A 15,071-nucleotide genomic window follows, 5' to 3' on the forward strand; every position below is an offset into this window, starting at 1 on the left:
CTTAAATATATTAAAAAGTATAAGTATTGAGAAATTGATTGATCAATAAGATATTATCTAAGATGATTGGATCAAGATGGAAGTTTGCAATGACATATAATAAAAGTGTTGTTGATAACTTGGTACCAATAAAAAAAAACATTCTGTTGAATTTTAATAAAAAGAAAAAAATAAATCATAATTTTAGACTTATTATTCAATACTTGACATTCGTAAAGAAATGTTTGAGACTTCATGATATTATAAATTAAGAATGTTATATGTTCACTCTACTTGTTAAATAAGATACCATTCGATTTGTTTTCTTTATTACAACACAACACTTTTGGTTCATTTGTCAAATGAATTTAAAGTCGACCTTCTTCTATAGAGACATACAAGAGCAATTATATATTGAGCAACCACATGGTTTCATACAAAAAGGTAATAAAATAAAGTTTATAGGTTGAAGAAGTTCTCTATAGACTTAAACAAATACCAAGAATATGATATAGTCGAATAGATTTATACTTCAAGAAGAAGGCTTTTTATAAATACCTATATGAATACATATTCTTCATAAAGATAAAAGATAGGGAGATGTTGTTGTTGTGTTTATACGTGGATGATCTCTTTTTTATGGGAAATGATGAAACAATGGTGGTAGAATTTAAAAGCTTAATAAAAAAAGGAGTTTGAGATGATAAATTTATGATTGATACACTACTTTATATGCATATAAAATGAAATAGTTATCAAAGAAAATCTTCATTACTTGTAGGAAATATGCATAGGAAATTCTTTAGAAGTTTCGGATGAAAAATTGAAATCCTATCACCGTATCAATAAAACTAAACTTGAAGTTGCACAAGAATTATGAGGGAAAGACGATTAATTCTACTCTTTACAAACAAATTATAGGAAGTTTAATGTATCTTATTACTATAAAACTAGATATTATATATGTACTGGGTATCATAAACAAATACATGGAACATCCTACCTATAAAATTTTATTTTGGAGCAGCAAAAGAGATATTTCAATATTTAAAGATCACTTCAAACTATGTGTTTATAACAAGGTCATGAGCAATTTCACGGACATTTTAAAAAACAACTAATAATGATGTTATCTACCCTAAAATTTAAATTAGTGGTCCTTGCTTCCTTGCTTCATATGCCTGGTAAGCAATTTGGTTAAGAAAGTTATTCAAGGTACTATATTTGAATAAAGAGATCTTATTGTTATGCATTTTAATAAGATGTACACTATAAAGCTTGCAAAGAATGTAATTTTTTATGACAGAAGGAAGCACGTAGATATACGCTATCATTTCTTACATAATTTTTACAAAAAAGAGTTAATAAATATGGTTCATTGTCGAAGTGGGGATTAAATTGTAAATATAATGATCAAATTACTATAACGGTGGAACACGGGCCAAGGGTTATAATGGGTGATATCCAACTAATTGAATGATAAGGCCCAATCACTAATCACATCACAGCACTCTACTCTGCTTGCAAGGGTGACCAGATTGGGGTAAGAAAATAATAGATTTGGGGTCAGAGTTGTAACTAATTAATGACGTCTCAATACTTGATCATGACCATCAAGTCATACCATGAACAGAACATTTGATTGGTAAAACAACGTAGTAAAATCTTGTTTTTGGCCTGGAATCTTCAAGGAATTTAGGAAAAGCAATGAATGAACTTTGAGTTTTAAGATTATGCTGTGTGCCAGCAAGGAAAAGGGAAAGGAAATTGAGAAGAATCTGAAAAGAGAACAGTTTTAACTTTCTTTATCACGAATTACAAAATGACAGTAAATGTGGCTGTGGCTTTTATACAGCAAAGTTAAACCATAGCAGCCTAATTAACAACCTTATAAATTAAGACCAGGATCATACATATGACGCTTGTAGAGACATTAGTTACAGTAACAACAAATATTACAGTCAAAGTTTCCAAGTATTGTGCTGGTTAGTAGGGTTTTTTTATGTTGGTGATGCAAACCCTTCTTCGGGATCCCCAAAAATCCGATTCAAGAACATGGCTAAACGAACTCCACCTTGAGCAATGCGTTTCATGACAAGTGGCATCCTCGAATCGAAGTAATCATCTATGATCATGCAACATATTTTCAAGTATTAAACTTCAACCACACTCTTTAAATCTTAATATTTTGGATTTTATCAGATTGTCATTAGTGTGCAATGCTGTCTTTAGGTGATATGTACGTACCTGCTAGAGTTACACCTTCCTTGACGCCTTTGTAACCCCATTTGCAAGCTATGTTTATGCTCTCTGTGGCATACCTACACACGTAAAAGGCAAGCATGATTAACAAATCTGACTAGGTAACCTAATGAGAAATACCAGTTATTTACATTTGTTTTGAAAGAAACATGTAGATGTCTAGAATTAGAGAACTCACTTGTCTGGACAAGAAAGGAGATCATCACAATCTTTCCATGATGCTACATCGTCAAACCATATTCCCTGTGTAACATGGCAGCAATATATAACAGTTAGTTGAAGAGAACCAGATGTTTAATGTATACATGAAGGTGAAGTGAATAGGCTAATTGGTCTTACATCAGTGAAGTTCCCCTCTATGGCTTCTTGCAAGAGAACCATGTCATTGTCATAGAAATCTTTTAAAGCTGTAAGAATAATCTCCCTGTCCCATACCTAGATAAGCAAATTCAACTTCAGTCATTCATAAGAAAAAGGACGCTGCCCCTGCATTATTATTTGTACAGGAAAACTGCCACAGCAATATACATCACAAGCTGAGGCTACAAGGATGGTCATTGATGGTACTCACATGGTGAAGATTAGATTTGTGCCTGAACCATCGCAGTTCAACGGTGTTTCCTCCTTCATCACTAGTGAATCCAACATGCATTGGCTGTAAAAACAAGAAGAAACTCATTGAATTATGATAAAAGAAAGATGAGATGTGCAGACCCGGAACCGTCTATATATATACCTGATGAATATCTCCCATGAAGTGGGACAAGAATAACAAGGCTTCTGTCAAATTATCTGCAAAGTTAATAAAACCATGTAAATCTCAGGATTCCAACAGTAAAATCATAATCCTGGAATGTGGAATTCCTTACATCGACGATCTGCAGTGCCGTCCCTATAGTGCAAAAGCTGAGAGGTAAAATTTTGGATGGCACCATCAACACAAGCATCTTTCACACAATCCCCTAAAACAAAGTAACAAATTAGTTACAACAGTATACTAACGACTGAAAATAAAAGTGATAATTATGAGGTAAAAATTAGCTTACTCGAATAATCAAATGTGCAGGCTTTGTCTGGTGTGTCAATGAAGTGAAGTGGGCTAGTCCACCTGTATCTATACCAATGACGGATTTGGTCAGGCCATATGCAGAGTGCCGATAAATCGCCATTGAGATTGTGGGGCAACAAGTTTTCTACAGCATGTGCTGCCTCAGGCCCTAAAAGATTCTGCTAATTGAAAGGCACTGACTTTAGTCATGAAAGTTCAGCTGTGAGTAAACACTAGGACTCGTAGTCTTGTTGCAAAATAAAAACGCATCTCCTGACTCCTGACCATTTCTTTAAGGCAAAGTAAGCTCGCTTATCCATCACGTAACAATTTTTTGATTTTTCATACTTTGATGGACATTTCTTAAACGGGTATTGTGTGAGCTGAAAGACATTTGTAAATACCTTACGGTTTTATTTCAGGCAAGAAAGGCCGTATTTAGGTCACTAACAAACACAATTTAAAACTTGTAAGAATTAACTAGTAAATGGGGAAGCAAATTTCAGGACTGCAATCATGATTTCATGGGTTTGTTGCTTGAGCAAGCTAGCATTTAGGCGTATGATGCACAACTCCCAGATGCCAGCCGATCTAACTGGTTAAGTCCCTATAATTCCGGCTCACAGGCCTTCACTGGATCCATTGTTCTCTGTTCAAGGTGGAAGAGGACCAAAATCACAAATAAACAGACTGTTGATATCCAGAAAATGGTTTGAATTAACACACGGGAAAGGGTAGAGAACTTGTAAGAATTATAGTAACAAGTTCGATTTATTGGTTTTTATCTCATGATGATGAATATTCGCCTCTAATGATGATTCATCTTCCTTGATTTTTGATATAATTTTAAACATATCTTACTACTAAGACCTTTGGACCTACTTCCTAGAAGAAAGGATACGATACATTACCTGTGCGATCCGACAAGTTATTATATGACCCTCCTTGCTCCATCCCAGAGCTCCTGGCAATGAAATGGAAGCTAAACCCGCAAAAAATACAAATGCAAGAGCACACAATCTCAGCAAACCTCTAATCCTATCCATATCTTTATTTTTTTATCAGCTTGAACTGCCTGATGTTTTCTTCCTCCAATATCACAAAACATGAGAAACGAAATGAGCCACTAATTTGAGTTTTGGATACATATAACGAGCTTAGAAAACGTTCGGTTACATTTATACAAAAAAGAATGAAGGGTTCTTATTGAGTACAATAATTAAATTCCACTCTTGAGTACCCTTCAAGTTGACATTTTCCATGTGCAAGAGGGGCATATTCGGGAATATCCAAGACAACGTATACCACATAACAGGAATGAAACCAAGAATTGGTTTAAAAGATTAGTTTGGAGCTTGCTTAACAGAGCTGACAATGAGTAAAGTATTACGCATAAGGTAAGTTCGTGCTATATATATATTGGTGCGGTGGTCCCCGCTCTGTGTAATCAACTGAAGATGCTTCTTTCTCTCTTTATCTTCATGCTTGAGCAATTTTCACGTGAGAAGCAAAAATGCGGTTCAGGGTGGCAGCTAACCGAATGCCCCCTTGGGCTAGTCTCTTTTCCACAATGGGCAGCCGGGAAAGAAAGTAATCATCTGCAGCGCAAAAGATCAAGGATTACAAACTATTCTTAACAGAGTGTGGCTAAGGAAATTCAGGTAGTTTATGACGTGACAAAAAAGTCTATTTGTTAAAAAACTTGCTGGATCGAGTTTGCCACAGTCCACATGCATAACATGCTGGATTGAACTGGACATGTGCATGGTTAAATACATGAGAAGCATGGTCCAAAAGTCCATCCGATATGGTGTTGACTACAGAGACCTTTGCATTGTCCAATCAAATATTGGAAGGTCCAATTTTGTGGCTTTGAGCATAGAGATAAAATGATTCATGGGATAAAATGACATGAAAAAAAAAAAACACAAATCTATAGCATTTTCAAGGTTAGTTGTGATAACAAAAATGGCATTTCCCCCCTTACCTGGAACAAAATAAAACCAATATCAACAACCTGCAGGGCATGATTGGCACCAGTAGGAAGCAGGCAAGACTCATGAGGTATACCCTAGGAAGCAGGCAAGACTCATGAGGTATAAGCTTTACATGAGTCACATTTTAATTATATGCAAGGCTATCCTGATCTAGCTTCTGTAACAACAATCTAAAATTTATTGATTGTTTGATTGAAGAGAATACCTTCCAGAGTGCTTCCAGGCGTGGCATTCTTGTATGCATACTTGCATGCCAAACTAATGCTTTCAGAAGCATAGCTGCACAATTTGAAGGGAAAAGTATCAAGCCATTAGTTACCAACCCCTTGCAACTGATGGATGATGTGAATTTATTCCCCGAATGCAATGAAAAACTTGCATCTCGAGCAATCAAGTCTAACTCTATACAGGAGAACTGACATGCGTATGTGTTTCAGCAATTTCAAACGAGTAAAGCTTTCACCATTACAAAAATAGCTCTTTCAGTGCATGGTTGATTGCACTATTACATGTCTGCCATTAAGCAGATGAAGCATGCAAGGAAAAAGGAATATACTTACGGATTTGGACAGACTGTGTGGTTGTGTGCGCAATGCTCCCATAGTGGTTGTTGATTGGACCAATTTTCCTATCAACAATGAAATAAAGCAATCAAAAAAAGCTTCTCACTTAAAAAAAATGGCAAATAAATAAAGCAAAAGCAAAATCCAGGAGCATGCACTCACACAAAATAAAAATTTGTGAAGCAACAAATTCATATCCCCAAGTTATAACTTTCATGTGATTTATATAGAACAATTCAGAACAATAGAAGAAGCAGATATATCGAGTACTGTCCTTCAACACTACTGATACCAATGTACACGCTATTTTCCAATTAGAAATCAGAGAAATAGGTTAGAAGGAAAAGTATACTGTTATATTATTCTGAATGGCCCGTATCATGGTCGCAAGATCTGAACTGTAGAATGTCTTCAAGGCTGATTCAATAATCATGTTGTCCCATACCTGAGAGAGAGAGTAACAATATTGACACTGATATAGGAGACTTTATAATGCTAATGACATCCAAAAACACATGGGAAAGAGCATTTGTTGTTCCAGAAACATATAAACAATGACCATTATTTGGAAACCATATTGACCCATAGGTAGGTGAAGAGAACAAAATGAGCATAAAAGAAGGTCATGTCAAAGTAATTTGATGGTCATTAAAGTCCACGATGCTTTTCTATTTAGATCAAAAGCAATGAGATGGCTTGACTGCATTGCTATATATTGCTTGTGTATACCTATCATCCAAGTTGAAAGACCAACTTGGATACTCTCAAATTCTTGAGAACATGATGAATCATGTTTAAACTTTATTTTTTACATAGTTTTCAGATATATAATTAGCAAAGTACTTGAATTTAAGCTAAAATATAATTATTGATTTGAATTTAAACACAATTCATCATGTTCTCAAGAACATGAGAGGATCCAAATCCATTCCATGCATATTAACTGTCTCAAAACATTCTCTTTGTTTATAAGGGAATCATCCTCCACGTGTGTAGATTAACACTACAGAAAAGCTTACATGGTGCAGGTTTGACTTCCTACGGTACCAACGGACTTGTATTGTGTTTCCTCCCAAATCTCCAAGGAAACCTACATGCAGGGGCTGTCATCACAAAACAAGTTCTGAAATCAGGTCAGCAGACAAGTTGAGTCATGTGAAATGGCTCTGCAGCCAATAGATGAGCATTACTAAACATCATCACATATAAACCACAACAGATAAAGTATTTACTAATATCACAGAAGCGCTCCAAAGGAGTAGAGACCCAAATAAGGCACTGTCCAGTTATGTACTAAAAAGAAAGCCTTCAGAAACAAATACTTCCTGTTCAATGATGACAGGTTTCTATTCCAAGGTTTCCTTTTAGTTCTTCAGTGTTGCATGTCCATAGAAGCAATTCCAGAGAAAGAATTTAAGATTTCTAATTATATATGCAGAACAATCCATTTACCATGCTAATTAAGATTTAGCACCCTATGTGCTGTATTAAAGTTGTGAAGTCTTAGCAATAGGCAACAGGAGCAGACCTGGTGTGCATCTCCAATAAAATGTGATAAAAACATAAGTGCCTCCGTCAAATTGTCTGCACAACCAACATAGGAATAGTCCACATATCATACATTGCAAAAGGAAATGTCATGATATATAGCACTTGCATGTGCCAAATTCAATGATATAATGCTTGCTTACAGTTTGACTCTGATTTGGAATTCTGATATAACGATGAAAGTTGGTTTGTGTAGTTATAAATTGCTCCAGTAACACATCTATCTTTACGTCCAGAAGAGTCATGACAATCCCCTGAAAGAAAGCTGGAGAACATTAAAAGGGCTAATATTTGTCTCTATAACCCAGCAAAGTGGAAAGTCATGAATGCAACTCAAACCAAAAACTACCATTGAATTTACATAATAGCACAAAAAATATTTAGCTGAACCAAAGAATAGAAGGGGCAAGCCGAACTTACTACAGTATTCATAGTTACACCTGAAATCTGGCGTATCAACATAGTGTAAAGCACTACTCCAGTGATAGTGGAATCGGATCTCATCAGGCCAAGAACAAACATTTGCAAGATCACCTTCAGCAGACTCTGGAAGCAATTCCTTCACTGCAGCTAGAGCTTCTGCAGTTAGATACCCCTAAAGAATCAAAAGTCCTTCATCAGATAGGATTAACAATTGCAATATTCCAGGCAGATTCTGGGCTAGACATTGCTCTACATGATACTTATTATGTGGTTGCGCATTCCCATTATTACTTTCTATGGGAACCCGTTTTGCTTTATTTGCAGGATTTTAATATTGGGTGCGTAAAATCACTCATTCAGTCATTATCTTCTAATCATTAACAAAGATACCCTAAAAAAACTCACAAAACCTTGATCATTATCGTTGTCCACACATCTCTCGTTTAGATTTAAGTATTTGTGGTCCCACAATATGCGACCAGCAAATGCTAAAATGTATCAACAAGTTCAGGTATACTAGTGGTACTGGAGATTTTTCCATAATCTCAAAACTCAGAGTTCAGTTGAATTAAATCTCAATTAAAGTTGTCTAGGACGGGTGGATTAAATTACCAAAAAGACGACTCCTAAACAGGAGCATGTATGCAATCAAGGCTAGTCTAAAAGTCCAAGAAGAATTGGAATATTCCATGAAAGCAATACCAACAGTGAGTAAAACCAAACGTTTTCATTTTCGTAACAGCTATAATTCAAATTCTCAATCAGTCAATCACCCCATATCCAAAATGATAAAAAGAAAACTACCTAAGCAGACCTACAAACATGGCAAGCAAATTAAGTGAACCCAACAAAGATCAAATTCTGATCACTGAGAGCCAAATACAAAATTGACAACTTAAAAAGTCCAAAATTATAAAGGATAAAGACCAAATCTCACCTCTGCAATTTTGCAAGTAGCATAATGACCTTCCTTTCCCCAACCAAGAATCCCAGTAACAAATTGAAGAATAACAAGCGCCCTCACAGCCCACAACAGGCCAGACACCCCCATTTCTGTTCAGTCAATAAAGGGTCAGTTTCACTTTCAACTAAACCCCCTTGCTTGGTTTCTGAGAAAATGGAAGAAAGAAGACAGAACAAAAACGGTACAACATTTCAAGGTAAAAGAAACAGCTCAAGTAAACCACATAGAGGAAGTTACGTAATACAGTGAAAATGACCCACATGAATTAAGTTGCGTGATTGAGAAGGGATACGGTGAAAGTTTCAAACTTTGAGATTAAAGTTTGTTTTCCGTTCTTTCTTTTTCTCTTGGCATTTTCTCGGGAAACAAACAAAACTAGTTTAAAATAAGATTAAGAAAAGGAAAAGGAGGGGGGTAAAAAGGGACTTCTGTTTGTGCAACGAACTTACCTAACTGGAAGTTGATCAAACTGGGCTGGCCTGTGTTGTCCCAATTGCTTGCTTCGGATTATAATGCTTTTCTTTGATTTTGGATGGTTGCGGTAATATGAGTAGCACTAGTTTCTATTGGGGTTGGTTTGGGGGAAGTTACACTATGGTATACTAAGTTTTAGCTCTGTTCATCTTGATACATGGACATGTTAAGGCTATGCCTTAACAAACAAGCAATTTTAGAGAAGAAATTCAGAAGAAGAGATGTTTTATCATTCAAATACTTGCCTTCCTTTCTCTACAACAGCTTATAAACACCAAGATTCTAATTGACAAAACCATATCAACTATACTAACTATCATCCTCACGTGTATACTTCTCTGCAGTTGCTTTCCACCCTTTATTCTCCTTATTATTCTCATGCTTATCCCTTTATTTATCACAAATCAAATACTTCATTGATGATGTAAGCTCATGATCATAACAATACTTTTATCTTCAATAGTTTCTTATCCTCAAGAATCTATATTGAATTCTGGAAATTGTTTTGCCAATTCTTCCAGCTCTTCCCATGGGATATATTTGACCACTGTACCAGACTCATTATTGTCTTGTTACCTTTTCAATATTCGATCTAGGATTGCTACTGGACTAAATTTGATTCTGCCCTCTTCATCAGTCATGGGATAGCTTATAGGCTACCCCTCCAACCTTTTGTATGATCTTATAGGGACCATAAAACCTCGGGTTCCGCTTCACATTCTTCCTTAGTGCCATACTCATCTGCTTATAGGGTTGAAGCTTTAAGCAGACCAAATCACCAACGTGAAACACCTTCTCAGTTCTGCCCTTATCAGCCGTTTACTTCATTCTGTTTCTAGCCTTTTCTAATTATGACGGTAACCATCTATCCATGTTCACCCTCCTTTGAATAACTTCGTTCACAGCTACTATTGGAGTCGGTGCAGACGGAGTTACCTCCAAGGTAGGGTAGGACATAGGAGGTCGATAGCCATATAGCTGAGTGATAGCTCGAATTGTACCACTATTGAGCTTTAGACAACCAATTGTACCACTTGTTTGGATTATGCATGGTCATACATCTTAGATAGGTTTCTAAGCACTGTATAACCTTTTCTAATTGACTATTGATTTAAGGATGGAATGTTGTGCTCATAAATAACCTCAATCTTAGTAGTTTGAATAGTTCCCACAAAAGACTCCTGAAAACTTTGTCTCTATCAGTCACAATAAAAGTTGGTAATCCATGAAACTTGTATACATGTTCCAAGAATAACTTAGCGATGTCTTTAGCAGTAAAGGATGAGTTACAGCAAAGAAATGTCCATATTTTGTGAATCTATCAACAATTACCAGTATAACATTCTTCCCTAAAAACTTTGGCAATCTTTCCACAAAGTTCATTGTTATGTTGTTCCAAATACCTTCTGGTATAGGTAGCGGCTGCAGTAAACCAGGGTAGGGTACTCTTTCCAACTTAGCTTGTTTACACACGTAACAATCTTCCACAAATCCTTTAACTGAGGTTTTCATGCAAGGCTAGAAAAACATTGCTTTAAGCCTCTTGTATGAATTCTGTATGGTGCATTCCCTCCCACTTGAGAGTCATATATTATACTTACTAGCTTCTCTCTCAGATTTCCTCTGCTATCAATCATAATTATATTGTTAAACCTCAAAACCTCTTCATCAAATAAATATTATGGCCAGTTTTTCAAGTTAATCAACTTGGTAGTCACGATCTTCTTGAATTGTTCATCATCTTTATATGATTCACTGACTTCATCTATCCTTTGAGAAGTACTCATCCCATCCATAGAGCTTGTAAAATTGCATACATAGATGATTTCCAAGATCATCTCTTCTCTGGTTAGTACTTGTACAAGGAATTATTCCACCGGTCTCTATGGTTCTTGGATGAAAAAGTATTCCACCAGCCTCTAAATTGGTTCTACTTCTTCTTCTTTTTTGTCAACTTCTTTGCTTTCTCCGAGAGTCCTGAGTGATGCCGAATTGCCTCTAAATTGCGTTGTTAGTAAACAATAATTACTTTTCATCAATCGAGTACATGGATTTTAACGTTTCTGTATACCGATTTTTTTTATGCCAATCAATAAGGCTTTGTTTTAGAGAAATTCCCCATAAAAAAATATTGTATAAAAGATATTTTAAAATTAAAATAAATATTTTTATGAAGTTGACAAAGAATTCCTTTTTCAAGTTGTAGGATTACGTTCATCAAATGCGATCTAAAGTGTTTGATGAAAGTTGTACAAGAAAATGAACAATAAACGAGGTAAAGATAAACAATGAATTGAGTATTTGGTACCTTGAAGTTGTATAGTGTTTACATGGCGGCACATATGTGAACTTATGTTCTTTTTTGAGCTTTTAACAAATACAAGATAGTGAAGAAACTGACTGGCTGCTTGAAATGCTTATTTCTGATATATGCAGGACACTCAAAATCACAGATTTGAAGGCAAGTCTGGAGAGCCAGAGTTGTTATTGAGAAGCCATTATAGTAATCGCCTCCGTCGGAACAGCATTGGAATCATTCACAGCATAGAGCTTCAACCACAAAGCGTTTTACAACTCCAGGACAGGGGTCACCAAGTTTAGCTGCTGATATAGGAATGGAACATCCTTCATGGCCAATGCAAGCCTGTAATTATCATTCAAACGTGTAATAGATGAAGAGAAGCAGGAGGAAGGTGCTATGAGTAAGATACAACCATTGATGGAGGAAAAATTTATTTCACAAGTCCAAAATAGCAAGGTGCTATGATTAATAGTAGAATAATAACCAGATAACCAGTAATAGCATGGCCTAAGAAAAGGTTGCTATAAAGAATTCCAAGAAGGCATTTCAACGAAACAGTGACCCATTAAGCCTCAATCCTTCTAACCCTCAAAATAATATCCAGATTTCACATGATACAATAAATTTGATTGAATAAGAGAATGCGCTTGGCAACCCAGTTGTGTATACAATCATTTTATGAGATTGATAGCAAATGCACTGTGATTGGAAAACCAAACCCGAGTATGTAACAATTTGGGAGTTGACAAGGCAAGATACAAAACTCAGGCTTGTCTCTGTCAGAATGTCATCCTTCAACATTTAATGCAATGCGCAAGAATTGAAATTATCTTTCAGATAACATTCCTCTTAAGTCTTCAACACAATGAGGAGCCAATAGTGGCAATTACTGTTAGGATAGCTTCTGAAATATGTGACTCATGCAAGCCAAGATTAAATGCTTGGAGAACTGAGACAGAAACTAGACCCAGGTAGCAAACATGGGGTCATGATAGAATTATACTCAACTCAGCAGGTCCATGTGAGATCCAAGAGTTTTAGATTATGCTGCGAAGTAAGTGTTTATTACCTTCTGCACAATTGTTAACATGTCAGCATGACAATTCCCTGGAGTGAACGTTCCACATTTTCCTTCAGGAGTTCCAAAGCTTGCAAAGTTGATAGCAGCAATGTGCCATCCATGTTCACAGGTCAGTCGAACTTCTGGAGTTTGAGACATGAACTCTAAGTTTGGTTTCCAGGAATCAACTGGTGGAGGATCATCTTCTGATACAATAGAGCATATATCTTGGCCAGTTCGTGTGAGCAGAGAAATCTGTGAAGGGTCACCTCCAAGTTCTTCATGTAGGACCAGTAGGTTCTCACCAGGATGAACCCAAGTGCGTGGAATATGATACCTGAGCAATGAGATAAATTACTTACAAATGATGAAATCATTTGTAATTATGTTTTAGTTATGATGTAACTTGTAAGTGCAATAAAATGAACATTAGATAAAATACATGGAAAAGCATTCGCAGAACAAAAGAATTGAACCTATGATCTTGGTTCTCATAAAAGGAATCTATTTTGCTAGTCTTATTGTATTCATATAAAGCAACCACTCTGAGTATTACACTTACAGTGTTTGAGCAGGTTGACCACATTTCTTTTGGCATTTAAATGAATTGTAAGCTCCTCTGTAATCACAATTGTCGGTGCAACCGGTTAATGGCGAGAGATAGGCGGACCAATATCGTCCTATGCTTTGTCCGTTAATCCATGCCTGGCCCTTCCCCATGCTTGCTAGATTTAAGGCAAGGGGACCGTTCCCTTCAGGAGCAAGGATTGTAGCCTAAGAATGAAAGCAAAAACCAAAAAAAGGATGCAGTAGTCCGGTGGTGAACTCAAAGGAAAAAGTAGCTTCAACTAGTGACTGGAGAAGGGCAGGGCCTGATTTGAAATTTGTGCTTTATTTAACTGGCACCATACAGTTCATTATTGATAGAACTGAACAAAAGTTGTAGCTTGTAAATTCAAGCTCCTAATACATAAAAAACCCCCCGAGTTTGATTCAACTGTTTCACAATTTTTCTTCATCAATAGTAGTTTCTCATCACATATCTACAACACAGAAACTTCATTTTCATGATGGGCAAATCATCAAGGAAAAATGACAACGGCAATCTACGTTTTTCCAGTCCAGCCACATTCTATCAGCACTTAACAAGAACTGTCAAGGCGTTCAAACATCCATGAATGTTAAACCATAGAGGTGCTTGATATGTGAAAAAGAAGGGAATTATCAAACCTATAAAGCCATAAAAAGGATCGAGAAACAAGAATGACGGCTTAACTGCAGCCAGTGCCAAGTATGAGAAATATAAGAGAAATCTTTCATCAACCAATTCTTGAAACATATGCATTATACACTTACTCTTTAAAAATTAATGAACTGATACCTTCGACGGTTGAATGTATCCACTTACCTTGTACCATATTAAGCTCTTATTAACAGGTAGAGAAGTCCCCTGACTCCACAATGAACTATTTGCGAGACTGACGTTATCCAGTCCAAGGTATTCCCCTTCAAGTCCCACCTGGAGAGGAGAAAATGTTTAAGGCAGGTAAAGTTGAAATCTTCTTGGTGATTAACAGGAGTGAAGTGTTCTCTTGCATGGAGGGTGGGGGAGTCTCAGCGCAAGGGCTTGGTTTTTTAATTTCTTTTTCTCAGAAAAAAGACAGTTAACTTGTGATGTCTTGAAATTGAACTTCGTTTGGCAGAGCTTCATATAGATAGATTAAAGAAAACTCTATATAGGACAGAATCTTTCCAAGTCAAGCTGATATATAAGATGTATTTTAACCTGGTAGGTCCATTTCCCAGAAGAGAGATCTCTCTTGCTCTTGTGCAAGTCAACAAGAAAAACAGAATGAATTCCAGCTCCTTGAACATCAAACCATGGTCCGTAGTTCTGATGCACAGAAAAAACATTAGAGATGTTAGTAACAGGCATCAAAGATAGCTTAAAATAACTAGAGACAGGTTTGTTGCTCCAAGGACCGGGTAGTTTAAACACACGAAGCATCGTATACTACTAGAGGAGTAGCAAGAGCAGTGAGATTCTATGTGATGCGAAACAACAAACCAAAAGAATTAAAACCGGGAATAGAAAGAAGCTTTTAGAGAAAAAGCAAGAAGAGAAAGCAAAGAAAAAGGAGAAAGGGGATTGGAGATATGCAAAATCTGCAATATTTTTCAATAATCATCAAAAAGTCCTTAATATTTAGAAAAGTAGGGTATTTATACTAAAACCCTAACTAGAATAAGTGATTGGGCTTATGGCCCACTACATAAAATACCCAACAATAATTAAATCAAACCCAACAAATAAAGCCAAATTAATAAAACTCAACTAAAAGTTCACATAAATTAAACCCAAAACATAAGTTAAGGCCCAATCTCTCAATTGTTTGGGTTATCCTCCATCGTCTATGATCATTCGCGTGCATAAATAATATTTCGGGTCCG

The 15,071-nt window shown here is 36.1% G+C and overlaps 3 protein-coding genes across 8 annotated transcripts in view; all 3 read right to left on the reverse strand.

Annotated features, from left to right (window-relative positions):
- Positions 1-1,758: 1,758 nt before the first annotated feature.
- Positions 1,759-4,343, reverse strand: BFN1 (bifunctional nuclease i). Its single transcript, XM_011044957.1, has 9 exons — positions 4,201-4,343; positions 3,288-3,468; positions 3,111-3,203; positions 2,978-3,033; positions 2,813-2,896; positions 2,581-2,676; positions 2,420-2,484; positions 2,227-2,300; positions 1,759-2,104 (listed from the first exon to the last, which is right to left on the reverse strand). Exons 1-9 carry the CDS (start codon positions 4,333-4,335, stop codon positions 1,980-1,982), a joined length of 909 nt encoding a protein of 302 aa, XP_011043259.1. The 5' UTR covers positions 4,336-4,343; the 3' UTR covers positions 1,759-1,979.
- Positions 4,344-4,410: 67 nt separating this feature from the next.
- LOC105138769 (endonuclease 4-like) lies at positions 4,411-9,542 on the reverse strand. 5 transcript variants are annotated; one of them, XR_844846.1, is made up of 11 exons: positions 9,234-9,542; positions 8,758-8,873; positions 7,818-7,992; positions 7,541-7,651; positions 7,378-7,433; positions 6,869-6,952; positions 6,202-6,294; positions 5,847-5,914; positions 5,492-5,565; positions 4,708-4,887; positions 4,411-4,676 (listed from the first exon to the last, which is right to left on the reverse strand). XR_844846.1 is itself a non-coding variant. In XM_011044958.1 (10 exons), exons 2-10 carry the CDS (start codon positions 8,869-8,871, stop codon positions 4,769-4,771), a joined length of 894 nt encoding a protein of 297 aa, XP_011043260.1. In that variant the 5' UTR covers positions 8,872-8,873; positions 9,234-9,542; the 3' UTR covers positions 4,411-4,768. The 5 variants fall into 5 exon arrangements, 4 of the variants coding, with proteins under 4 accessions (XP_011043260.1, XP_011043262.1, XP_011043263.1 ...); XM_011044958.1 differs by having other exon boundaries at positions 4,411-4,887; XM_011044960.1 differs by lacking the exon at positions 9,234-9,542 and adding an exon at positions 9,045-9,202 and having other exon boundaries at positions 4,411-4,887.
- Positions 9,543-11,520: 1,978 nt separating this feature from the next.
- LOC105138771 (beta-galactosidase 6-like) overlaps positions 11,521-15,071 on the reverse strand; it is a 13,046-nt gene continuing 9,495 nt past the window's right edge. Inside the window, exons 16-20 of one of the 2 annotated variants that reach the window (XM_011044962.1) lie at positions 14,407-14,514; positions 14,029-14,139; positions 13,183-13,394; positions 12,630-12,957; positions 11,521-11,902 (exon numbers count right to left, since the gene is read on the reverse strand). In XM_011044962.1, coding sequence (XP_011043264.1) covers positions 11,792-11,902; positions 12,630-12,957; positions 13,183-13,394; positions 14,029-14,139; positions 14,407-14,514 — 870 coding nt within the window. In that variant the 3' untranslated portion in view covers positions 11,521-11,791. Of the gene's footprint in view, positions 11,903-12,629; positions 12,978-13,182; positions 13,395-14,028; positions 14,140-14,406; positions 14,515-15,071 lie in introns of those variants that run through there. The other variant, XM_011044963.1, reaches the window with a different exon arrangement.

This window comes from Populus euphratica, unplaced genomic scaffold (assembly GCF_000495115.2).
Source record: "Populus euphratica unplaced genomic scaffold, PopEup_1.0 scaffold159.1, whole genome shotgun sequence".
NCBI classification, from domain to species: domain Eukaryota; kingdom Viridiplantae; phylum Streptophyta; class Magnoliopsida; order Malpighiales; family Salicaceae; genus Populus; species Populus euphratica.

What these genes read in the sequence shown, in the direction of transcription:
- BFN1 (XM_011044957.1), bottom strand. Translation starts at nt 4,335, where the DNA reads ATGGATAGGATTAGAGGTTTGCTGAGATTGTGTGCTCTTGCATTTGTA. An exon ending in CGGCACTGCAGATCGTCGAT is followed by an intron (nt 3,034 to 3,110) that starts GTAAGGAATTCC and finishes TTAACTTTGCAG; the next exon opens with ATAATTTGACAGAAGCCTTG. An exon ending in GGAAGGTGTAACTCTAGCAG is followed by an intron (nt 2,105 to 2,226) that starts GTACGTACATAT and finishes GCATGATCATAG; the next exon opens with ATGATTACTTCGATTCGAGG.
- LOC105138769 (XM_011044958.1), bottom strand. Translation starts at nt 8,871, where the DNA reads ATGGGGGTGTCTGGCCTGTTGTGGGCTGTGAGGGCGCTTGTTATTCTT. An exon ending in GGAAGTCAAACCTGCACCAT is followed by an intron (nt 6,295 to 6,868) that starts GTAAGCTTTTCT and finishes TCTCTCTCTCAG; the next exon opens with GTATGGGACAACATGATTAT. An exon ending in GCCTGGAAGCACTCTGGAAG is followed by an intron (nt 4,888 to 5,491) that starts GTATTCTCTTCA and finishes TTTGCGCTGCAG; the next exon opens with ATGATTACTTTCTTTCCCGG.